Here is a 24,939-nt window from a genome sequence, read left to right as displayed (position 1 = left end):
TGAAATCTCAAGCATTTGGTTTTGGACAACTGTGCATGGGTGTAACCTTGGAAGGAGGCTAGATTTCAACAAAGGAAGGGAATGCCAAAACGCTGCTCTTCGGCCTTACTTGGCCTTAGTTTAGCCGTAGATAGTTTTACTATTGCTAGTAAAAGAAGAAAAAGAGTAACAAAAAGGGTTATCTAAACGATTCCAAATAAATGGGCTTTTGCAATAAATATTGTGGGACTTTTGGTGACAGGATACTGACCGTATATCTCGAGTTCCCAAAAAAATGTTTTCTTTTCATAACAGCTCAGGAATCCAGCAAGTTTGTTTTTAAAAGTTCTTCATTATCTTTTTTTTTTCATTAGCAGATTTTTAAAATTATTTTTTCCCTTCTACAAACACCTTACAGTCATTACATCAACATTGTTATGTCATCATACCTGTACATGTGTATAATATTTTGCTTCTATATTTACACACCTTTATACACGGTTCTATATATATTTATATATATAGTTTGTTGGCTTAATTAATTTTATTTTTGTTTTGCAGCCATTTGTACCAATTGTTCCAAATTTCATAGTATTCCGACTCTTCTTTATCTTTTAATTTCAGTCTTAATTTGTCCATCTCTGCACAATCCAAAGTTTATTTTATCACTAATTTGTCCGAGGGGGTATTATTTTGTTTCCAGCATTGGGCAAATGCTATTCTAGTTGTAGTTAGCAGATGTGTTAATATGTATGTAATTTTCTTTGTATATTTCCCTTTGATTATTCCCAGTAGAAAGATTTCGGATTTTATCTGTTCTCCTGTAATTTCTTGCACCCATTTCCAAATTTTTGTCCAATATTTTTGTGTTTCTGGGCAGCTCCACCATACGTGATAACAATTCCCTTGTACTTTTTTACACTTCCAGCAGGTCGGCTTCATGTTTGGGTGCATTTTAGCCAATCTTCTTGGTGATAAATGCCAACGATAAAACATTTTGCATATATTTTCTTTAAGTGCTGCTGATCGTGTTAGTTTATCATTTGTGTTCCAAATTCTTTCCCAATCCACTAGATCTATGTTGTAACCAAAGTTTTTGGCCCACGCTATCATGCAACCTTTAACTTTTTCTTCTTCTAAAGTTACTAGGAGCCAAGGTGGCGCAGTGGTTAAATGCAGCACTGCAGGCTACTGCTAGATCAGCAGGTCAGCGGTTCAAATCTCACCGGCTCAGGGTTGACTCAGCCTTCCATCCTTCCGAGGTGGGTAAAATGAGGACCCAGATTGTTGGGGGCAATATGCTGACTCTCTGTAAACCGCTTAGAGAGGCCTGAAAGGCCTATGAAGCAGTATATAAGTCTACTGCTATTACTTCTTCATTATCTTAACCACATTTGTCAAAGTGAATTGCATAATGATAGCTAGCCATTGTACGTGTCTCAATTTACATTCAACCGAGCATTCTTTGGGATAAATGTGCCTTTGAAGCCTCTTGCTTTTTTATTTTTTATTTTAATGGGAGGGCTTAGATGTGGAGCAAAGAAAGACAAAAAGGAAAATATATTTTAAGCATGAGAAGATTGTTATTACAAGCGAAGAAAACCATAGATCTAGAGGGGGAGGTATGCTTGAAGAATGTATAATTGTACGATTATTCTGGTTTCCAAAGATTAAAATTTTACTTCTGGGATTTCTGTTTTACTGGTGTTCACTTTTAATATAGTTGAGAATTTCCAGAACAGTTAGGTCAAATTGCAGGATATTTTCTGGGGAGGAAAAAAAAAAGAATAAAGGCTAGGGTTATCATTGGAAAAACACTGCTGTTGGAAAAAGAGCTGGAAAAACAGAAGCGCCAAGGAGATTTGGACAGAATTTTACCAGCTGTAGAATAACACTTTTTCTGGCTTTAAGAACCCTGGTTGGTTAAAAATAGATCTCACATAGCTATTTATGTAGACATGAGCTATTAGGAGCGTTTTCTTTTCCTCCAAAATGAGTTTGGCAACTGTACATTTTCCATCCTTTTCTTCGCATTTGGAAAATCTGAGAAGGGAGGAGAGACTGCCTAGGCTTGGTTCCAATAAAAGGGACTTTCTTTAACTAGGTAGCTTTCAACATACAACTATAATGGAGAATTCCATGTCATAACAGCCATTAGGTGAAATGTCTCCCCATCCCTGCTTTCCCCATTAATTGTTAATGACACTTGTGGGTCATTAAGCGGAGTGTGGGATGCCTTAAGGGTGGGGGGGAGGCCCTTGAAGGCCTTGAACAGCTTAGGTCTGCCTGGCCTGCTCCCCCCCTGGTGTTCCCCACACTAGTAGGCACCCCGTGTTCTACTTCCTGCCTATTGGGCCCCCGCAGGCTTAATTCCCACCCCACCAGGCCAAACACTCTCCTCCTCCTCTCCACTTATTTTTAAAGACCTCCAAGGCCAGAGTGCTAGAATGCATCTCAAGGATTCAGAGGGCAATTCCTTTTGTGTGATACATTCCTCTCTGAATAGCACACGACCCAGAGATTAGCAGCAAAACACTGGCCCCCCCTCGCTTTTTTTTTGCTAGAAAAAGTCTGCAAAATCTGCTTCATCTTTTTCAGCAGTTTTCAACAGTGCCAAGTTAACTTGTTTTCTCTGGAATGGATCCAGGAACTCAAAATTCAGGAATGAATGACTAACCCCTTTCTCATTAGAATTCACATGGTGTCCTGCAGATTATTAGCAAAGCCAAAATCAATAGGTGCTGGTCGCTACTTACATGGCATCGGACCTGGGTACCTGAGAGACCGTCTCCTGCCAATTACCTCCCAAAGACCGATTCGATCGCACAGGCTTGGCCTTCTCCAGATTCCATCTGCCAGCCAATGCTGGCTGGCGACCTCCCGAGGGAGAGCCTTCTCTGTTGCTGCTCCGGCCCTCTGGAACGAGCTCCCCGTGGAGATCCGGACCCTTACTACCCTCCTGGCCTTCCGTAAAACTACTAAGTCCTGGCTGTTCCGGCAGGCTGGGGGTTGTTGAAGTACCCACCCCCGTTTCAATTGTGACTGTTGTGGATTTTTAATATTGTTTGTATTGTCTTATTTATTCCCCCCCCCCCCCCGTTTATTGTGAGCTGCCCGGAGTCCTTCGGGAGTGGGCGGCATACAAAACCAATAAACCTAACCTAACCTAACCAATAGACTCCTTGGGTTGTCTTTAAATCAGAAAAAAAAAGGGAAATAGGCACATTTTCTCACCTTCAAAATAAATAGCAGTTATTCCCCTGGAGGCTGCATTCCTGCAACAGGGGTGCAAATATTGGTGGTTATTCCAGTCAATTCACATATTGAACCCTTATTAGCAAATAAGAGGTATTTAAGTATACTGCTGCTTAATGAAGTTATCAAACAAGAAAGAGAGAAAAACAGGTATGGCATGTGGAACAACTTAGTCTAAAGTGTAGAAAGCTATAGCAATAGCAGTTAGACTTATATACTGCTTCATAGTACTTTACAGCCCTCTCTAAGTGGTTTATAGAATCAATAGAGCAATAGCAGTTAGACTTATATACCGCTTCATAGGGCTTTCAGCCCTCTCCAAGCGGTTTACAGAGTCAGCATATCGCCCCCAACAACAATCCGGGTCCTCATTTCACCCACCTCGGAAGGATGGAAGGCTGAGTCAACCCTGAGCCGGTGAGATTTGAACAGCCGAACTGCAGTCAGCTGAAGTAGCCTGAAGTGCTGCATTTAACCACTGCGCCACCTCGGCTCTTATATGGTTAAAAGTACCATATTTGCACTTGGTTAATGCTTTTCCCTGTTGAAAATGGAACAGGTGTATTCCTTTTAGATCCAAGAGAGAGGAGGGAGGGAGAGTGAGCGAGCTTCAGATACACCTTAACACAACTGAAGGAGACTGGAGGTATCAGAAATTCAACAAATAGACAGCTAAATAGAACCACATAGGCACTGCTTCTTTGGAATATCAGAGTACAGCAAAACGTTCTGAAGATTATATAGCAATAGCAATAGCAGTTAGACTTATATACCGCTTCATAGGGCTTTCAGCCCCCTCTAAGTGGTTTACAGAGTCAGCATATTGCCCCCAACAACAATCCGGATCCTCATTTTACCCACCTCGGAAGGATGGAAGGCTGAGTCAACCTTGAGCCGGTGAGATTAGAACCGCCGAACTGCAGATAACAGTCAGCTGAAGTGGCCTGCAGTACTGCACCCTAACCACTGCGCCACCTCGGCTCATTCATTCTTATAGGAATGAGTGTTATTCACTATGACAGTTACACTTTTCTTTATTTGGAAAGAATTGCATTTATCTAATTAGACTCATTGCCTTTGCTCCTTCGGGTGGCCAGGAACCACACAAAGCTGTTTGTTTACACTATTAAATGTAAACAAACATTATAGAAATATTTGCTCCAGCAGATGTTCAGGACTGCCACGATCCTCCTTGGTCAAATTCAGTACATCAAATTCAGCGATGTGCTCTTTTGTGGATACAAAAAATAAATAAATAACACAACATGCACTGCTGAGGTTGTTTTAGATATTTATGCATGTATTAAATGATATAAATTAACTGAATTGGATTGTAAGCAGCAGGAATACCCGACATGGTTTAGCGGCTCTGGCTCAGAAAGCACTATTTGTAACCAGTAGCTTCCAACTTTCTCTGACCCAGCACCTCCGCAGAAGACGGTGGCTCAGCAGTCCTAGATAAATCGTCTATCCGCTTTGCTCTTCGGTGGTTCCCTTTCACAAATCTCAGTAGTTGACAAACAGCAGCTGGCGTAACCCCAGGGATGCGGCTGATGGCACCGATCTAGAACCAGAGAAGGCAAAAGAGCAGGTTTTATAAATATAACTGTCCCGAGGCTATTCGATGCACAAAGACAGAAGACTACAGAAATACAGGGATTTTTAACTTTCCCCGTTTTAAGTCCCTGCTGTTCTCCTTGTCGCCCACATATACCATAAGTTCCAACTAAGATAATGTTCCGTTTCTCCTTTGTCCCTCAGCCAACCTGTCGTTCTGTCCATTTCTGCACATTCATAGATCTTTTTAATTATAGCATCTTCCGACGGTATGGTAGTGGATTTCCAAAATTGTGCATAAGTTATTCTTGCGGCCACAATTATATGTAGGCTCAAATGCCATATTGAATTGCTCATGTTTTCTGGGGAAAGTTAAAAGTGAACATGGGTATTGCAATAGATCCCTGAATTTTGTAATGAGAAGATGTGGCTTAGAGACCTAACAATGAGGAAGGAAAAAAAGTTGGGCTGTGAATGACTGTCACCGCGGGGGGGGGGGGGAGGGAAGGGGGGGTTGTATGTTTAAAATTGTATTTGTATTTGTATGGTTTTACTCTTAAAAAAATGTATAACTAATAAAGATTACTTTAAAAAAAGAAAAAGAAATACAGGGATTATGAGAATGACAAGAGCTTACAGAAATGGTTAAACCGACCTGCTTGATTCAAGAAGAAGCAATTACTACCTTTATAAAAGATTGGAAACCCTTTATGGTCTTTTTTTTTTTTTGCGAGAATGAATAAAAATGAGCTGGTGAAGTCCAGATTTACCGATTAAAAAAGGGATGTTTATGGGAAGATAACCAAGATGAACAATTTTGGGAGAGTGGACATGGTAATTATTATCTCTGTAACTGCTACAAAGTAGATTGGAAGTGTTTCTTTAGGTTCCACCACAAAACCGCGTTCGACTAAACCGCGCTCAACGAAACCGCGTCGCTGACGTCATCACAGGGCGACAACAGCGCGGAGACAGAAGCACGCTGTAAACGCTAAACCTAAAATTAACCCCTAAACCTAAACCTAACCCCCCTTAACCTAACCCTAAACCTAACCCTTATCCTAACCCTAAACCTAACCCTTAACCTAACCCTAAATCTAAACCTAACCCTAAACCTAACCCTTACCTTAACTTGAATCGGCTTGCTTTTAAAGCGCTATTTAAAGCGTCCTTCTTTCTCCGCGCTCACTGTTGTCGCCCTGTTGATGACGTCAGCGACGCGGTTTAATCGGGCGCGCTTTAGTCGAGCGTGGTTTTGTCGTGCCACGGTTTCTTTAGATATATTTCTCCTGTTTTATTTCAAATAAAGGCAGACAGGTTGTGGATTGAGGTCTACTTGTACGTAACACCACATTTGAAAATTTCTAACTCTTCCAGAATACACATCACACCGTTCACACAGCCTTCATTAAGCTTTCTGCCTCCTCCAGGAATTTACCGTTGCGGGGCGGTGGGCCTGCAGTATCTCTCGCGCTTCCTGGGATAGCGATACATCGACAGTGAGATAATCCAGGTCCTCAGGTAAACGGAGAGCCTCATCTTGACGTACTTCCTCTATTTCCAGCTTTTGATTGGCCACGTGGAAACCATAAACAGCTGGTAGGAAAAGCCATGAAAATAATAATTAAAAATAAAAAAGATTGAACCAGCAAAAAATAGGGTACAGGGGGAAAAAAAACCCTTAACTGTATACTCTGGCAATTGCTTAGGATTTTTTATTTATTTATTTATTTTTCAATAAATTTTTATTTATTTATTTATTTCCAAAACAAACATATGTTGTAAAAAGTATATCAGCTGGTTACAAAAGGCTTTTGTGCATCTCTTCCACCGTCATCAAATATAATTCATATTAATTCAAATGTCTTAACTCAAATATTTACTATATTAACATCATCATACCGCCACTTTTATTTGACTAGTTATTTAAACATCCTTCATCCTTAAATATACCAAGATTCAACCCATAAAAACATGCTGGCATTTCATTTACTTATTTGTAAAATCCTCCATTAACATTAAGTCCTCGTATCCTGTTTTAGCTAAACTTCCATAATATTTAATACCAAAGATTTCTAATCCTCCATGTATATAATTTATTATCATTATCCTTTCTTTATTTAATTATATCCTATATCATAGCATTTTCCCTCTATTAGTTAAAATTTAACTGTATAGTTTTGTTATGATAATTATTGTTATTAATAATCTTTATATATAGTCCAAAAATATTTCTAACCTTCCCTTCTCATATCCAATTATTACTTATCATATCAACTCAACATTGTATACATTACTATCATTATCAATTTTTATTTAACTAGATTTTTTATTTATTTCTTAATGTAAATGGAGAATAAATGCCTTATCATGAGCAATAATATCACAAGAAAAGTGATGTGAGTAAGCTTGGCTTTTTTCAAAGCCACAAGTTAAGGTTGGAAATAATTCCATTATATTCAATTTCGCTTTTTCCATAGTTCACATAATTAATTTCCTTCTGCATTGCAAAAACATTTTCTTTCTACAGCACCTATTTTTCACAGAAATTCAGTGTGCCACCAGTTTGACAAGACTTTACGACCTATGTCTTGGGCTAAATTGTTGTAAAAGAAATTCTAGGACTATTATAATTATGTGTCGCCAATAAAATATTCTGAACCTTCTATTTTCAGCCTTTCTGCCAATGGTTTCCATTCAGTGATTTTTTTCATGGATTCTGGGAGCGCTCTAGCTAAAACATCCATACTGATCGCTGGATTCTGGAAAACTTCTAGAGCACTAAACGAAAAGAAACAAACCATTCCATTATTCAGTGAAATAATCTCTAAATCACAATAAATGAAACAAGTATATACCCAGGAACTCTTTTCTATTTTGAAATTTTGATTACATTTGAATCACAAGCTTTCAGCAGATGACTCCATTTTTCCTATAAAATATTATTTACTATAGTTCCTACTTCATCTAACTGAAGTTGTCAGCACACAGGCCCACATCCTACTAAGGACATTTATCTATCTATCTATCTATCTATCTATCTATCTATCTATCTATCTATCTATCTATCTATCTATCTATCTATCTATCTATCTATCTATCTATCTATCTATCTATCTATCATTATCTATCTATCATCTATCTATCTATCTATCTATCTATCTATCTATCTATCTATCTATCTATCTATCTATCTATCTATCTATCTATCTATCTATATTTATTTGACTTATATACCGCTTTATAGGGCTTTCAGCCCTCTCCAAGCGGTTTACAAATTTTTTAGCAAATTGAGTCAGCGTATTGCCCCCACAGTCCGGGTCCTCATTTCACCCACCTCGGAAGGATGGAAGGCTGAGTTCGACCTTGAGCCGGTGAGATTTGAACCGCTGAACTGCAGATCACAGTCAGCTAAAGTGGCCTGCAGTACTGCACCCTAACCACTGCGCCACCTCGGCTCAATACTAGGTGAAGGTAAAGGTTCCCCTCGCACGTATGTGCTAGAGTCATTCCTGACTCCAGGGGGCGGTGCTCATCTCCGTTTCAAAGCCGAAAAGCCAGCGCTATCCAAAGACGTCTCAGTGGTCATGTGGCTGGGCATGACTAAATGCTGAAGGCGCACGGAACACTGTTATCTTCCCACCAAAGGTGGTCCCTATTTTTCTACTTGCATTTTTCACATGCTTTCAAACTGCTAGGTTGGCAGAAGCTGGGACAAGTAACGGGAGCTCACCCTGTTACACAGCACTAGGGATTCGAACCACCGAACTGCCGACCTTTCGATTGGCAAGCTCAGCGTCTTAGCCACTGAGCCATTGTATCCCTTAAGGACATGGTTACATAAGGAGGTTACTTGAGGAGTGCCTTTTCCCATATGCACCTCCTTGAGTCTTCAGTTTTTCCAAGGTGGGGGGTGGGCTCCTTGAAATCTTCCCACCAAAGAGGTGGGAAGTGGGTCTAGACCAGGAAAGATTGCTTCCTCTGTGATGGCACTTATAAAATGCCCTCCCGGAGATGCTCAAGTGACACCGACATAAGCAGGGGTGGGTTTCAACTGGTTCGCGGCGGTCCCCGCGAACCGGTTGGTCGGCGAACCCAGAAGTAAGTAACTTCCGAGAACGGCGAAGGGCCCACCCGCCCGCCCGCGCTCCTTACCGGTCTTTGAAGGCTTCTGCGCTTCCACACAGGCGCATGGCACATACAGCGCCTGCGAGATTCTCCGCGAGCAGCTGGATGGCACATACAGCGCCTGCGCGAGTCTCCGCGAGCAACTGGAGCATCGCGCAGGCGCTAAGACGCATGCGTGAACTGCGCGCGTGCAGGAGGACGCCGCCGGCCCCGTTCCAACCGAACCGGTTGGAACGGGATTAGCAACCCACCCCTGCACATAAGCATCATTTTGACACCAGATGAAGAAGACCCGTGTATTTTCTCAGGCTTATTAATTGGTTTTTGCTTGCAATTTAACTCACATTTTTTTTAGAATTGGAGCGAACACCTTTCTGCTGCCTAGTTTGTGTAGGCAAACTTTTTATTTTTGCTGTGAGCCGCCCAGAGTCCCAATGGGAGTGGGCGGCATACAAATTTTATTAAAGTAATTAAAGTAAAGGATGCTTTTATTTTACATTTCATTTATTGTTGGGGCATTTTTATCCAATTTGCATCTTTTAGTGAGTTTTATTATAAATGCCCGGAGAGACTATGCATGGGGCAACTTAAACTTTTAAACAAACAATGTTCAATCCCTCATGGATCTGGGCTCATTCAAATCAGTGGGGAAGGAAATGTATTTATGTTTTCGAAGAGACACCTGGGCAGCTTTGTGCACTCAAAGAACTTCTTAAAATCCATACATATACTAGATTGTTCCAGGAAAAGGTGAGAAATCGAATGCAACAGAGGTGGGTTCCTACCAGTTCGCACCTATTCGGTAGAACCGGTTCGTCAAATCTACCGAACCGGTTAGAAGAGGTTCCACCAGTGGACCCGGAAAGCAGGCCACACCTACAGAAGAGGTTCCAAAAATTTTTTGAAACCCACCACTGGTCCTTGGATGTGATTATTCTACACTGTCATGCTCCTATTTATAAAACTCAGTGCCTCTGTGGAAGGTAAGGATGACTACTGCGTTTGTGGTACAATCAGAACATTGCGTGTGTTGAAGTTGTTTTAACGCAAACCAAAGATTCCTTTTAAAAAACAAGTTGACATCCTATTCTCATGCATGCCAGTGCTGTGTGTGAGGTAATTTAAGGTGGTTCTGACAAGCGTCGTCGGCATCTTCATATCCGGCCACATGGGCAGCAAGCCACTCCCATCTGGTCACATGGGTGGCAAGCCACTCCCACAAAGGAGGCCACACCCACAGAGTAGGTTCGAACAATTTTTGAAACCCACCACTGGAATACAAGCATGATGGCGATATGCCCCCGTAAGCAAAATTCTAGAATAAGAAAGCAATAAACCACAACCTGCGAGGGAAATTATGGTGATGATTCATTCTGGCCTCCGGAACGAGCTGCCGCCACATTTTATAACCAAACCGAACAGACTTCAGGGCTTCCATTCCTTCTTTCAGCATTTCTTTCATCAAAGAGGCTTGTTCGTACCGCTTTTGTGACACGCAACCAGCTTCGTGGTAGCCTTGAAATGTATACCAAAAAGAAAGAAAGAAAGAAAGAAAAAATGAAAGAAAGAAAGAAAGAAAGAGAAAGTGGCACCTGGAATGAGGACAGAATGAGGAGCGCATCAAAACAGAAATTAAAGGAGTGACTAATGGGGAGGGCCTTCTCTGTGGCTGCTCCGGCCCCCTCTGGAACGATCTCCCCGTTGAGATCTGGACCCTCACCACCCTTCCGGCTTTCCGCAAAGCCATTAAGACCTGGCTGTTCCGGCAGGCCTGGGGCTGTTGAATTTTTCAGCCCCATCGGAGGTTATGACTGTTGCTGTTTTTTAAATGTGTTTGTCTTTTTATTTTTATTCTGTACCCCCTTCCCCTTCTGATTGTTAGCCGCCCTGAGTCTCTCGGGAATAGGGCGGCATACAAACTGAGAGACCGCCTCCTGCTGATTACCTCTCTCAGACCAATTAGATCGCACAGGTTGGGTCTCCTCCGGATTCCATCTGCCAGCCAATGTCGGCTGGCGACTCCCCGGGGGAGAGCCTTCTCTGTTGCAGCTCCGGCCCTCTGGAACGAGCTCCCTGTTGAGATCCGGACCCTTACTACCCTCCCGGCCTTCCGCAAAGCCACCAAGTCCTGGCTGTTCCAGCAGGCTGGGGGGAGCTGAGAAGCATCTACCTCCACGGAAATTGTGAATGTTGGTTTTGTTTTTAATATGTTGTCTTTGTCTCATTCCCCCCTTTCCCTTGTCTTTTGTGAGCCACCCGGAGTCCTCCGGGAGTGGGCGGCATACAAGACAAATAAATAAATAAATAAATAAATAAATAAATAAATAAATAAATAAATAAATAAATAAATAAATAAATAAATAAATAAACTGAATAAATCAAATCAAATCAAACCTCGGAAGGTGAGCCTGCTATCGGCATTATCTGGACGCAGGGACATCCGAAACTCTGCCCGGCTGGTAAACATCCGGTATGGTTCTTTGGTGCCAAGAGTGGTAAGATCATCAATCAAAACTCCAATGTATCCCTCGGTGCGACTGATGATAAAAGGTGGCTTCCCTTGGATCCGCAAGCCTGCATTGATTCCAGCAACAACACCCTGCAAGATGACCAATAGGAGTTATAAGGAAAATATGACTGGATAGCAAATATTATTGGTCTGTTTGATGGATGCTGCTCCCCAGAGCTACTTTATCTGTAGAGCAGTAGTAGGAGCAGAGGTGGCGCAGTGGTTAAATGCAGCACTGCAGGCCACTTCAGCTGACTGCAGTTCTGCAGTTCGGCTGTTCAAATCTCACCGGCTCAGGGTTGACTCAGCCTTCCATCCTTCCGAGGTGGGTGAAATGAGGACCCAGACTGTGGGGGGCGATATGCTGACTCTGTAAACCGCTTAGAGAGGGCTGAAAGCCCTATGAAGCGGTATATAAGTCTAACTGCTATTGCTATTCAACCCAAATATTCATTTGTTAAGGATGTTTCCTCTTGAATATTAAGATAAGTGACTGGAACTACGGCAGCCAGAACCCCAGATTTCCTCTAGGACAAGAGCAAATTTCCTCACGCACTGTTGTGTTCCAAGAAAGCCCTAACAAGAATGAGGAGCAGTCGTTTAATCTGAATGAACTATTAAAGTGTTTTGTGGCTGAATGTCACTGATGAAATTAGTATCAGAGATGCTGTCAGCCTCTGCTTTGCTGTTGCTTCGGCTGCCATGAAACGGGGAGGGAGGGCATGGTATTTGGGAGGGGTTACTAATTGTGCTGGAGGAAGGTTCTGGAGCTCAGCTGCCTGTCGGACTACGCATGCGGAGGAGGTTCCCGCCAGGTCTAACGGCACCGACATTCCATCTTCGTGATGCCTTTTGAAGTTATCTCACACCTGAGACTTGGGAGAATTATGATTGGACTGTAACTGGGATGCCAAGGGGTGGGGAATGGGTTATTCTATATATCAATCGCTTTCGCGCCTAAATAATCAGACTTCGCTTCGCTATGCCTTTAATCATTTATAATTAGTAAAAGTACACTTGATTTCTATTCATGGAGTCTCGTGGTCTTCTTTCCTAATTACCTAATGGAGAGGTTCTGACAGATGCTGACTCTGAATCCTGGTCCATTTCCTGCATGCTAGAGCCAAGGTGGCGCAGTGGTTAAAATGCAGCACTGCAGGCTACTGCTAGATCAGGTCAGCGGTTCAAATCTCACCGGCTCAGGGTTGACTCAGCCTTCCATCCTTCCGAGGTGGGTAAAATGAGGACCCAGATTGTTGGGGGCAATATGCTGACTCTCTGTAAACCGCTTAGAGAGGCCTGAAAGGCCTATGAAGCGGTATATAAGTCTACTGCTATTGCTATTGCTATTTCTCAAGTCACCCACCTGTGCTGCAGCTTCCTCATAGCCTGTCGTGCCATTGATCTGTCCCGCAAAAAACAATCGCTGCACCAGTCGAGACTCCAGGGAAGCGCTCAGCTGACGTGGATCCAGAAAGTCATACTGAACTCCGTAGCCTGGTATGGATACAACGCACAAAGTAGTTTCGCGAACAATTGTCTGTCAAATGCACTTAGAAAACGTAACTCTACAAACCTAACCGTTAAGTATTTCTATGGGCGCTGAACAGGGGTGGGGTTTCTCGCCCCGTTCCAACCGGTTCGGTTGGAACGGGGCCGGCGGCGTCCTCGTGCACGCGCGCAGTGCACGCATGCGTACTAGCGTCTGTGCGATGCTCCAGCTGTTCCTGGAGGATCGCGCAGGCGCTGTGTGCGTCCTGCGCATGCGTGGAAGCGCAGAACTCAGTCAAAACCGGGTAAGGAACGCGGGTGGGCGGGTGGACCCTTCGGCGTTCCCGGAAGTTACTTACCGCGAACCGCCTGAAACCCACCCCTGGCGCTGAACAACATGTACAGGTTGATTAGTGAGCCGTTTCTCTGAAAGGAGGAAAAGATCCCTCCACAGTGAACAGATAAAAATCCCTCTATGAGCAGGAGGACATCGGAAGTAACACGATTTCCCAAATCAAACTGCTTACCCCAAAACATGACCAACTTCTCACCTGGCTGTATCATCTTAGCATGTTCCAAGCCTCTGATAAGACTGATGATTTTTTCCTGGATCTCACAAGGGAGGGTCAGGGACATTCCCTGTGGGTACGTGACATCGGAATCCAGGCCTTCGGGCTCCAGCCAGACCTGATGCTGGCGATTCGGAAAACGTAGAACTTTAGACTCAAGGGAAGGGCAGTATCTAGATACAGGATAGACAGCTAAATCAGGAGTTAAGTTTAGTTTGTAAGTTTAATTTTATTTATAGGCCGCCCCAATCCCAAAGGACTCCGGGCGGCTTACAGAAGGGAAGAGAAAGAAAATTAAAAAAAAGTAAAAATAAACTAAGACAAGTTAAAATGACACAAATACATTCATTTCATCTGGTCCTTAGCAATTCTGAGCCGAGGTGGCGCAGTGGTTAGGGTGCAGTACTGCAGGCCACTTCAGCTGACTGTTATCTGCAGTTCAGCGGTTCTAATCTCACCGGCTCAAGGTTGACTCAGCCTTCCATCCTTCCGAGGTGGGTGAAATGAGGACCCGGATTGTTGTTGGGGGCGATATGCTGACTCTGTAAACCGCTTAGAGAGGGCTGAAAGCCCTATGAAGCGGTATATGTCTAACTGCTATTGCTATTGCTATTAAAAAAAGGTAAATGCAATCTCAGATGAACAATAAGATGTGACATATTACACCAATTTGGTGTGGCTTATAGCAAAAATGTTAAAATAATAACAGAAAACAGCAGTAACTCTCAGACTGAACAACCAACAGCCAATACATATTAATTTCTTAAAAGAAACGGAAAGCAAGCACCATCTTTATTCCCAAAGGGAATATGCTGGCTACTGCTCATTTTTAAAAATAAAATTTTTATAAGACATGTTTAAAAACCTTCTTTTTGGTTTCTGCGGTGCTATACAAAACCATGACAGCGTTTGCCATTTGGAAAAGTTGCACTTCTTCACACATGAAGAAATGTTATAAGAGACTCACCGGGGTCCTTTTACTGTTTCTTTGATGTGATTGCTCAGGTGAAGATTTTCCTGGATGATCTCCTCTACCTCAGGGTTGGTGTGGGTCAAATAACAGGGCAACTGATCTTCTGGCTGTAAAAGAATTGCCGGGATTTGGTGAATGCATTAAATAATTTTTATACAGGCCAAAAATACACTCGGTCGACTTTGGATTCCGCCCACCGGAAAAATAATAATCAAAAGCTAATTAGAATTCCTACGCCAGCTAATGCAGGTTCCACCACAAAACCGCGTTCGACTAAAGCGCACTCGACAAAACCGCGTAGCTGACGTCATCAACAGGGCGACAACAGCGCGGAGACAGAAGCACGCTGTAAACGCTAAACCTAAAATTAACCCCTAAACCTAACCCCCCTAAACCTAATCCTAAACCTAACCCTTAACCTAACCCTATACCTAACCCTAACCCTTAACCTAACCCTAAACCTAACCCTAATCCTAAACCTAACCCTAAACCTAACCCTTACCTTAAGTTGAATTGGCTTGCTTTCAAAGCGCTATTTAAAGCGCCCTTCTTTCTCCGCGCTCGCTGTTGTCGCCCTGTTGATGACATCAGCGATGCGGTTTAATCGGGCGCGGCTTAGTCGAGCGCGGTTTTGTCATGCCACGCTAATGCAGAATGTTGCTGGTGACTAGAGGAATCAAATGTCATTCGGAAAGCTAAAGCATCTGGTTCTTTCCAATGGTAATCCATTTTTAAAATTATTCTTTGCTCAATAAACAATCATGTTAAATACAATCATGGCTGCAAAGTCCCCAAACATTCTTCCCATTTCACAAAACATACTTGATTTTAAATATATAATAATGAACTTAATTAATTTATGGTACCTCTAACCACCAGTTTTTTAGATGACGACTTTCCTTTCCTTTCTCTGTCTATCGGCTCATCTCAAGAGACCATCCAGACATAGGGGTTGTGACACAAAATTACATACCTATTTCCCTGGCTCAGCTGATAAAGGAGGAGAACCTGTGGCTTAGTGGCTAACACAACTGCCTAATATGTAATAAAGCACAGGTTCAAATCCCAGTAAGGGTGTGGCTAGCTGATGAGAGCTAAATAGCTTGAAATAGATCTATACTAGTCTCCCTTTATTTATTTATCAGCACAAATGCAACACACACACACACACAAACACACACACACAAAATCAACAGTCAGCTCTAACGTCAATGATGCTTTAGAGAAATTGCTTCTGTAAATCTTAGCAATTCCTAACATAGCGATAGAGAAATACCATCTTCAGATTCCTCCATTCCGCATATAGAAACAGACAGGAAGGGAACTGTAACCCATGCACCCTGCTTTGAGATATTCTCTGAGAACTGTCACTGACTGCTGCATTGGATGTGCTTTGGCCTTGATTTAGGAGGGGTTCTTTTATGAAATCCCCTAGCCATTCAGATCCCTTTCATATGAAAACAGCCATGTCTTTTCATGCGCTGGAAAAGACTAGGACTATATGGCTACCCATGTGTTTCGTCCTCGCGCTTACGACTGACAGCCGGCAACAGCCAAGTCGCGCCTGATTGGCTAAGGCGCGGCTGGCTGAGCGCGGGCTGTCAGATGCGCGGCTATTGGTCGCCCTGCTTGACAGCTCCGTATAAATAGCTGTCAAGCAGGGCGAGGCGCTGAATCGCTACTTACTAGTTGTGTCGATTCTCTGTTCTAGTCTGTTTACACAGGGCCTCAAGATCCCATCCTCGTCGCCAGTGAAGTGGACCGAGGAATTACGAGGCAAGAGGCGCCTGAGGTAAATTGAACAGCTTTATTGCAAACAGAGAATCAAAACAGCTACTAAGTAGCGATTCAGCACCTTGCCCTGCTTGACAGCTATTTATAGGGAGCTGTCAAGCAGGGCGACCAATAGGCGCGCGTCTGGCAGCCCGCGCTCAGCCAGCCGCACCTTAGCCAATCAGGCGCAACTTGGCTGTTGCCGGCTGTCAGTCGTGAGCGCTTTTAAAGACGAGGCTCTGAGGTAAAACAAGTCAGCTTTATTGAACGAAGAACAGGCAACAACAATTCAGAACACGAACAAAAGGAGCCCGCCTGACAGCTATTTATATTTGACAGCTGTCAGGCAGGTAGCAAATCGGCAGCCGGCATTTCTCCCGCCGGCCGGCTGGCGCGCCAGAGTCAATTAGGCGCCTGAGGCTCTGGCCGCGCCTGCCGGTTGCGTCGGGAGGACGCAACAAGCGCGAGGACAAAACAACATGCACTTCCCTGCATTTTCTGGCCCACCTTAATCCACACAGCTTCACTGAGGAAACTGAATGGCACAGGAGGGTTATCTGCCTCCTGCTTCTGAAGATGAGTGAAATCAATGGAGTCTCTCAGCAATCGTGGAGGAGTTCCGGTCTTCAGTCTTCCCATGGTAAATCCAATCTTCTCCAGCGTCTGAGCCAGGCCGACGGAGGGCTGGTCTCCCATTCGCCCCGCAGGATGCATTTCCAATCCGATTAGAACCATCCCTCTCAGAAACGTCCCTGTAGTCAGAATGACACTCCCAGAATGGATTTTTGTTCCATCTTCTGAGGATGGAAAAAGAAAATGAAACCGACCATGTATCATACTAATATCTGCCCCGATAGTAGAAAATTATTATTTGCCAGGATTTAGATCAATACAGATAGCCACAATTTAGAAAAAAAAACCACAGTTAAAATTGTTTAAAATCCTAAAGCAGCTCTGGTATTTTTTGTGTACTGTAATTATTTTTGTCTCTGCATAACTTAAGGATATTTCTGTCAATTTGAACCAAATTTCCAGGGAAGCTGTTTTCATACTTAGAAAACAACAACAAAAACAAGAATAGCTGAAGGAGAGCTGAAGAAAATTCTTGGATGAGAAGCAAAACATCTTCAAAGACCAGTTCAATGGCATTGTGACTTCCCAGAACCCAGGGGTGAAGTGGGTGTGGGTGTGTAGTAACTGTGAGAGGGATCTTGGAGTCCTAGTGGACAACCATTTAAATATGAGCCAGCCGTGTGCAGCAGCTGCCAAAAAAGCCGACACAGTTCTAGGCTGCATCAACAGAGGGATAGAATCAAGATCCCGTGAAGGGTTATTACCACTTTATAAGGCCTTGGTAAGGCCACACTTGGAATACGGCATTCACTTTTGGTCACCACGATGTAGAAAAGATGTGGAGACTCTGGAAAGAGTGCAGAGAAGAGCAACAAAGATGATTAGGGGACTGGAGACTAAAACATAGGAAGAACGGTTGCAGGAACTGGGTACGTCTAGTTTAATGAAAAGAAGGACTAGGGGAGACATGATAGCAGTCTTCCAATATCTCAGGGGTTGCCACAAAGAAGAGGGAGTCAAACTATTTTCCAAGGCACCTGAGGGTGGAAAAAGAAGCAATGGGTGGAAACTAATCAAGGAGAGAAGCAACTTAGAACTGGGGAGAAATTTCCTGACAGTTAGAACAATTAATCAGTGGAACAACTTGCCTCCAGAAGTCATGAATGCTCCAACACTGGAAGTTTTTAAGAAGAGATGTTGGATAACCATTTGTCTGAAGTCGTGTAGGGTTTCCTGCCTAGGCAGGGGGTTGGACTAGAAGACCTCCAAGGTCCCGTCCCACTCTGTTATTCTATTCTATTCTCACTCTTCATCACATATGTCCCTTATTTTAGAAAGGATAAAATGTGGCCCAGATGATATAATTGTTGGTTTTATAATTCACTGAATAACCATTTCCACAAAGTTAGAACAATCAATCAGTGGAACAGAAGTTGCCTCCAGAAGCTGTGGATGCCCCAACACTGGAAGTCTTTAAGAAGATGTTGGATAGCCATTTGTCTGAAATGGTATAGGACAGCAATGGCAAACTTTTTTGGCTCATGTGCCGTAGGTGGGGGGAGCGCAGGAGGGTTGTGTGTGGGTGTGCCGCACCCATAATGCAATGCACAACCCCCCCAATGTTCATGCGCGCAGTACAGGCGCAACCCCCCATTTTTTGCATGCTTTTTTCGCCCTCCCCAGGCTCCAGAGGCTTTATAGGAGCTTGGGGAGGGCAAAAACAGCTCCCTCCCCCCCCCAGAGGCCCTCCAGAGCAAAAAATGGCTTTAAAAAAGGGTGAAGTCAGCTGGCCAGTGCACGCATCCGCGCTGACCAGCTGACAGGGCAACGCCTCGCGTACCGTGACAAATGGCTCCGCGTGCCACCTGTGGCAAGCGTGCCATAGGTTTGCCATCCCGGGTATAGGGTTTCCTGCCTAGGCAGGGCGGGTGGACTAGAAGACCTCCAAGGTCCCTTCCAACTCTGCTATTGTATTTGTATTTAGAAGTCCTAGTCATGAGAACCTTATGCGCCAATTATTACTGGCAGCAACTAGGCTTCTCCAGTCCCTGGAAATAGATTTCCCCAGCAATGATTCTCAGTGGAGAGGGATGGAATCCTTGATTCAGCAAGCAGCCCTTTCTTCCAATACTAACCCAGAATGACTCCACTGACGGAGGATTTGCCAGGGTGATTTTGCTCTGGTACAGTCAGCAGCAGATCTTCCACTGAAGCTTCACAAGTGGTGAGGAGTGGGGTTTGCAGAATTTCTTTCTACTGGGGAAGGAAAAAGAATTGAACACCTTCGCTTGGTCAAAAATGAAAAGCAAAGAAAATATGGAATGAAAAGCCAAGAAAAACCTTACAAGGACTAACATGGAACCTTTCTACCTATCCATTGGGTAAAATAAAAATTCAGATTCTACATCTGCCATGTTTTCCCCCAAAATAAGACAGGGTCTTATTTTCTTTTGATCCCCCCGAAATAAGCATTTGGTTTATTTTTGGGGAGGTCTTATTATTTTTTAGGTGCGGGAGGCGGCAAATGTGATCATCTCATGGCTGATGCTGTGTTGCAATATTTACTGGGGGGGGGGCATATTTTGGGGGGGAGGGCTTATTTTAGTGCATAAAAGCCCGATTGGGCTTATTATCCGATTGGGCTTATTATTTGGGGGAAACGGTACTTTGCTTCTGATAAAATAAATCTTTTTTTTTGGGGGGGGGGGGTTAAGGATATCTCAATTGCCCTGAGGAATTTTCCACGTGACTTTATTAAAATATAAGCCAATGGATAAGCACAATGTATTCGATTTTGTTAGTTGGCTTATTGCACTTTCCTAAAGATTTACAATTTCACTATTTACAGTTTAACTAGCAACATTTAAGAAAGAGGGACAAACCTCCAAAAGGATATTTCATGAAACAAGAAAAGCTTCCTTCCACACTTGCAGATGGAAGCAGCATTATTCACTATGCTTTGGTGGCAATTGTGGCAGAGCCGAGGTGGCGCAGTGGCTAGGGGTGCAGTACTGCAGGCCACTTCAGCTGACTGTTATCTGAAGTTCGGCGGTTCAAATCTCACCGGCTCAAGGTTGACTCAGCCTTCCATCCTTCCGAGGTGGGTGAAATGAGGACCCGGATTGTTGGGGGCGATATGCTGACTCTGTAAACCGCTTAGAGAGGGCTGAAAGCCCTATGAAGCGGTATATAAGTCTAACTGCTATTGCTATTGTGCATGTACATGACACTCAGAAGATTGAGAAGCAAATTCCCAGCAAACCGCATAAAGTGTTTGGGAGATACATGAGCCCTGGCATCTTAAGCAATAGGATTAGACAAATGCTTTGTTCACTTTACAAAGTGCTCTGTTAAAGGATTTGTACAATGGAGTACTGATAAATTAGAAAGAAAATTTAGACTCTGCAAGTGAAGCCTTGAACAAAACATCCCCCTTTCTATTTTTCTTTTCTTTTTGAGAAAAAATCAGCATTCCTATTAAGCACAATCAGCCCTGATTTTTTTTTTTAAGAAGAGATCTTTTCAAGCTTTTAACATTCCCATGTGTTTGGTTAATGGGGAAAATAGAATAAACCACACCTATGGATTAAAGGCAGTCTTCTAAACCAATGGAGCAATTCTGTTAATAGCACAAAGATCGCTGCTTGTAAATTGCTTGTGCCCTACATGGGGCAGCCCTTGAAGAGCATTCGGAGACTCCAGCTCGTCCAGAATGCAGCCGCGCGAGCGATTGTGGGTGCACCTCGGTTCACCCACGTTACACCTATCCTCTGCGAGCTGCACTGGTTACAGATTGGTCTCCGGATACGCTTCAAGGTGCTAGTCGTCACTTATAAAGCCCTTCATGGTATTGGACCTGGGTACTTGAGAGACCGCCTGCTGCCAATTACCTCCCAAAGACCCATTAGATCACACAGATTAGGCCTCCTCTGGGTTCCGTCTACTAGCCAATGTCATCTGGCTACTAGCCGGGGAAGGGCCTTCTCTGTGGCGGCTCCGGCCCTTTGGAACGAGCTCCCCGCAGAGATTCGGACCCTCACCTCTCTCCAGGCCTTCCGAAAAGCCGTTAAAACCTGGCTGTGCCGGCAGGCCTGGGGTCGATGAGTTCCCTTCCCCTCTCGAATCCTGTGGCTGTTGGTTGTTTTAAATTCCCTGTACTTTTTGTTGTAGTTCTTGTGTTTCCCTTCCCCTCCTTTGGGTTTGTGCGCCCGCCCTGAGTCCCGCCGGGAATAGGGCGGCATATAAATAAAATGAACCTTGAACCTAAAAATTCCTGTAGAGAAATTGAAACCATTTGGAATAGGGCTGCAAAACCGGGGAGGGGGGAATTGGTAAAACCTTTTCCAGATTGAGTTATAAATTTTAAAAAGTACAATTATAAAAAAACATGAAGAGACATTTTCCCCATGCATTATTACAGCATGGACTTCTCACATTAAAGCCTTTGTATCCGAAGCCTTGTGTATTCCTTCAGTATCTCGTAAGAAGCAATAAGTACATTTTAAAGATTATTAAATGAGATTAGTGTACATTTTCAAAAATCTCTCAGAACTAATACTATAAGAAAGGCTGTGTTTTTTTTTTAAATACTTGGAATCCACAATGAACTCATGTATCTTTTATTTACACATTTAGCAGTTGCTTTTTTTTCCATTTGACATCTGGTAAATCAACTGGATATTAGACTTTCTTCCTGGAAATGAAATGGTAAGTCTAGGACAGTGTTTCTCAACCTTGGTGACTTTAAGTCATGTGGACTTCAATTCCCAGAATCCCCCAGCCAGCTATGCTGGCTGGGGGATTCTGGGAGTTGAAGTCCACATGACTTAAAGTCACCAAGATTGAGAAACACTGGTTTAGGATAACCTATTTTCCTACTCCGCTTTTTCCCATCTCACCTGCATGTTCTCTTTGTAGAGTTTTCGGTCAATCTGTGCCCTGTAACCCCAAACTGCTGGCCCTTTTCTTTTGTTCAGCACTTTGTAATGCACTCCAGACTGATCGCAGATCCGGCCACAGAGACCATCCAGTGCATCCACTTCTCTTATGAGATGTCCTTTCCCAATTCCACCAAAGGAAGGGTTGCATGACATTTGTCCTGCACCAAATACAAGGTTCAATTTTTAAATAGAGGTATATATAAAGGCACACACACACACACACACACACACACACACAAAAATGGGTGTAAAAGGTGACAGGCAAAAAAAAACCCCCAGTTCCTATGGATTGGAAAAGCAACTTCCTTACAATTTAGTACTAGGACATGAGTAACAATATGTTTATTAACAAAGTCTGACATACAGCAAAAAGATTTAACAATTCTATACACCTACAACTGTGTTATGGACACTACCAGAGGTGGGTTCTTACCAGTTCGCACCTATTCGGTAGAACCGGTTCGTCAAATCTACCGGACCGGTTAGAAGAGGTTCCACCAGTGGACCTGGAAAGCAGGCCACACCTACAGAAGAGGTTCCAAAATTTTTTGAAACCCACCACTCACTCACTCACACACACACACACACAGACTCACACAGAGAGAGAAAGAGAAAGAAAGGAAGAATGAAATAAATAAAAAAAGAAAAAATAAAGAAAAAGTGAGAGATGAAAGAAAAAAAGCAAAAAGGGACAGAGAGACAAAAGGAAGGAAAGGGAGAGAGAGAGAGAGAGAGAAAGAGAAAGAAAGGAAGAATGAAATAAATAAAAAAAGAAAAAATAAATAAAAAGTGAGAGAGAGATGAAAGAAAAAAAGGAAAAAGGGACAGAGAGATAAAAGGAAGGAAAGAGAGAGAGAGAACACATGGCCGGCAAGCCACTCCTACAAAGGAGGCCACACCCACAGAGTAGGTTCGAAATTTTTTTGAAACCCACCACTGGACACTACGTTCTAACATTTATTACAACATTCTACATTATTGGGCAATTGGAAGAATGGCGAAATAGTCTACATTTGAAATGTAAGAAAAAATATTTAGCAAACACTGTTGGAAAGAAGTTTGAAAGTAAAACATAGGTATAGTCACCTAGCCTGCTTCTCATGCTTAAATTGTTAACTGGACCGTAGTTTACACAATTAATCCAATTACCCTACTTGGCTATGCCCAACGCAAGAAATCCAACTAGCTATAATGGATGGGATAACAGAGATAAGCGCCTTAGAGTCCCAAAAGAGATTTTTTTTCAATGACTTTCTGATTTTTTCTTTTGAAGACGTTTCATTTCTCATCCAAGAAACTTCTTCGGTTCTTCTTCAGCTATTTTTTGTTGTTGTTTTTTTCAAAGCATTAAGACAGCTTCCCTGGAAGTTTGGTTCAAATGGACAGGAATATCATTAAACTATGCAGAAACAAAAATAATTAAGTACTTATAATTATAGCTGTTTCTCCGATGAGAAGCGAAACGTTTTCAAAAGAAAAACCAGGAAGCCCAGTTGCCTCTTGAAAGAGCACCTTTGGGATAATCATGACCTGGATCAGGGGTCTCCAACCTTGGCCACTTTAAGACTTGTGGACTTCAACTCCCATAATTCCTCAGACAGATTTGCTTGGCCACTTTAAGACTTGTGGACTTCAACTCCCAGAGTTCCTCAGGCAGCTTTGCTTGGCAAAGCTGTCTGAGGAATTCTGGGAGTTGAAGTCCACAAGTCTTAAAGTGGCCAAGGTTGGAGACCCCTAACCTGGATGACTGAGAATCTCCACATTTGCTAGTCTAATGTGGTTGACAAGCTTCTGTTCAACTATATTCACATCCTCATGCTGCTTCAAGGGGAGGCTTTACCTATGGAGTCTATTTTCTGCGTGATGAGCAAAGTCCGGGCTCCCACCCGCGCAGCCGCAGCAGCAGCCTCCACGCCAGCATGGCCCCCGCCGATGACGATGACGTCATATTTCGCGCCGGGCTCTTCTGCCGATCTCCCGCTGCTCCGCGCACGCTGCAACCGCGACCCGATGACAGCCGGTACCGCGAGGCGGTGCAATCCGCGGCCGAAGGGCAACATCCGAGAGGAGGAGAAAGGTGAATTAAATCACCGAGGAGGCGTCGGGGGAAACCGCGGCAGGAACGGGGTTAAATCGAGAGCCCGGGAGCGTCAGCGCCACTTCGTTCACTGGACGCCGCCATCTTGCCTCTGACGACAGAAGGATTCTACGTCATGGGGGCTTGGGAAGGTTTGCGCGTGCGCACTGGAAAGTGGCTGGGGCACTTGTTGGCGAAACGCCAAAGATTCTGAGCAAGCGAGCAGGATGAAATGCTTGGGCCGGCTTTAACTTGCTCCATGCTGGCTCTGGTCCGTATTTTGAACGATCCAAGTGGTTATTATTTGCATTCGGCACTTTTTGCAAGCCTTAGGCCAGTGTTTCTCAACCTTGGCGACTTTCAGTCCTGTGGACTTCAACTCCCAGAATTCCCCCAGCCAGCTATGCTGGCTGGGGGATTCTGGGAGTTGAAGTCCACAGGACTGAAAGTCGCCAAGGTTGAGAAACACTGCCTTAGGCTATCCTAGGGGTTAATTCGGGCTCTTATTGGGTTAGAATTCAATTTAATAGATTTAAAGACGGTGCATTTTCCTGAAAGTTGATGGGAGCTTCCACGCTCCCTTTCAGGAAAATGCAATTTATTTCCAAGCTGGAGGCTCTATTTGAAAACCACAAGACACATCAGAATTCCGTTGGCAGACTTCGACGTGGGATTACGGCTCAGGTATAAAACAAGTGGATTTGAGATCCGTTCAGGAGGCTATAATAATTAATAATCAGTCACATTGCTGGGCACTCACTACTGTACAAGAGCCTAACAATCTTCTGCTGTGATGGCACAAAGCCTCAGTACCATAGTAACAGGCATGGAAGTGGAGAGCCTATTGTAGGAAGTTATCACCCAGCCCTCTCCCAGAAAAATGAAATACCCTAGGAAATATTGAAAAGGCAGAATATTTTTCTGGATGTGAAAAGAAAGAAACATGTTTTAAAATACATAATAGTTGCCTGTAGCTTCCTGCCCATCCACACTTTGTCAATGGGCTATTAAGAAGGTCAGGCTAGTCCCTTTACATAATAAAGACTTCTCCACTGCAGCTGCAGGGGGAAGGAATGTTGGAACTTTACTCAACTGATCACATGGCATCTGAGAAC

At 43.5% G+C, this 24,939-nt stretch overlaps 1 protein-coding gene across 2 annotated transcripts; it reads right to left on the bottom strand.

Moving 5' to 3' along the window:
* Positions 1 to 1,549: 1,549 nt before the first annotated feature.
* MTO1 (mitochondrial tRNA translation optimization 1) lies at positions 1,550 to 23,951 on the bottom strand. Of its 2 annotated transcripts, XM_087702738.1 has the most exons (13): positions 23,588 to 23,951; positions 21,706 to 21,905; positions 18,943 to 19,060; positions 16,742 to 17,031; positions 14,456 to 14,568; positions 13,471 to 13,661; positions 12,795 to 12,925; positions 11,314 to 11,518; positions 10,263 to 10,434; positions 7,454 to 7,572; positions 6,230 to 6,387; positions 4,585 to 4,798; positions 1,550 to 1,745 (listed from the first exon to the last, which is right to left on the bottom strand). In XM_087702738.1, the coding sequence occupies exons 1-12, from the start codon at positions 23,805 to 23,807 to the stop codon at positions 4,619 to 4,621; spliced, it is 2,097 nt and encodes a 698-aa protein (XP_087558864.1). In that variant the 5' UTR covers positions 23,808 to 23,951; the 3' UTR covers positions 1,550 to 1,745; positions 4,585 to 4,618. The 2 variants fall into 2 exon arrangements, with proteins under 2 accessions (XP_087558864.1, XP_087558863.1); XM_087702737.1 differs by lacking the exon at positions 1,550 to 1,745 and having other exon boundaries at positions 4,509 to 4,798.
* Positions 23,952 to 24,939: the final 988 nt, after the last annotated feature.

The sequence above is a fragment of the Thamnophis sirtalis genome, unplaced genomic scaffold (genome assembly GCF_051295495.1).
Source record: "Thamnophis sirtalis isolate CommonGarterSnake01/CBP01778 unplaced genomic scaffold, rThaSir2_p1.2 scaffold_16, whole genome shotgun sequence".
NCBI classification, from domain to species: domain Eukaryota; kingdom Metazoa; phylum Chordata; class Lepidosauria; order Squamata; family Natricidae; genus Thamnophis; species Thamnophis sirtalis.
Note: the sequence above shows the minus strand (reverse complement) of the source record. Positions and strands in the feature narration are given on the sequence as shown.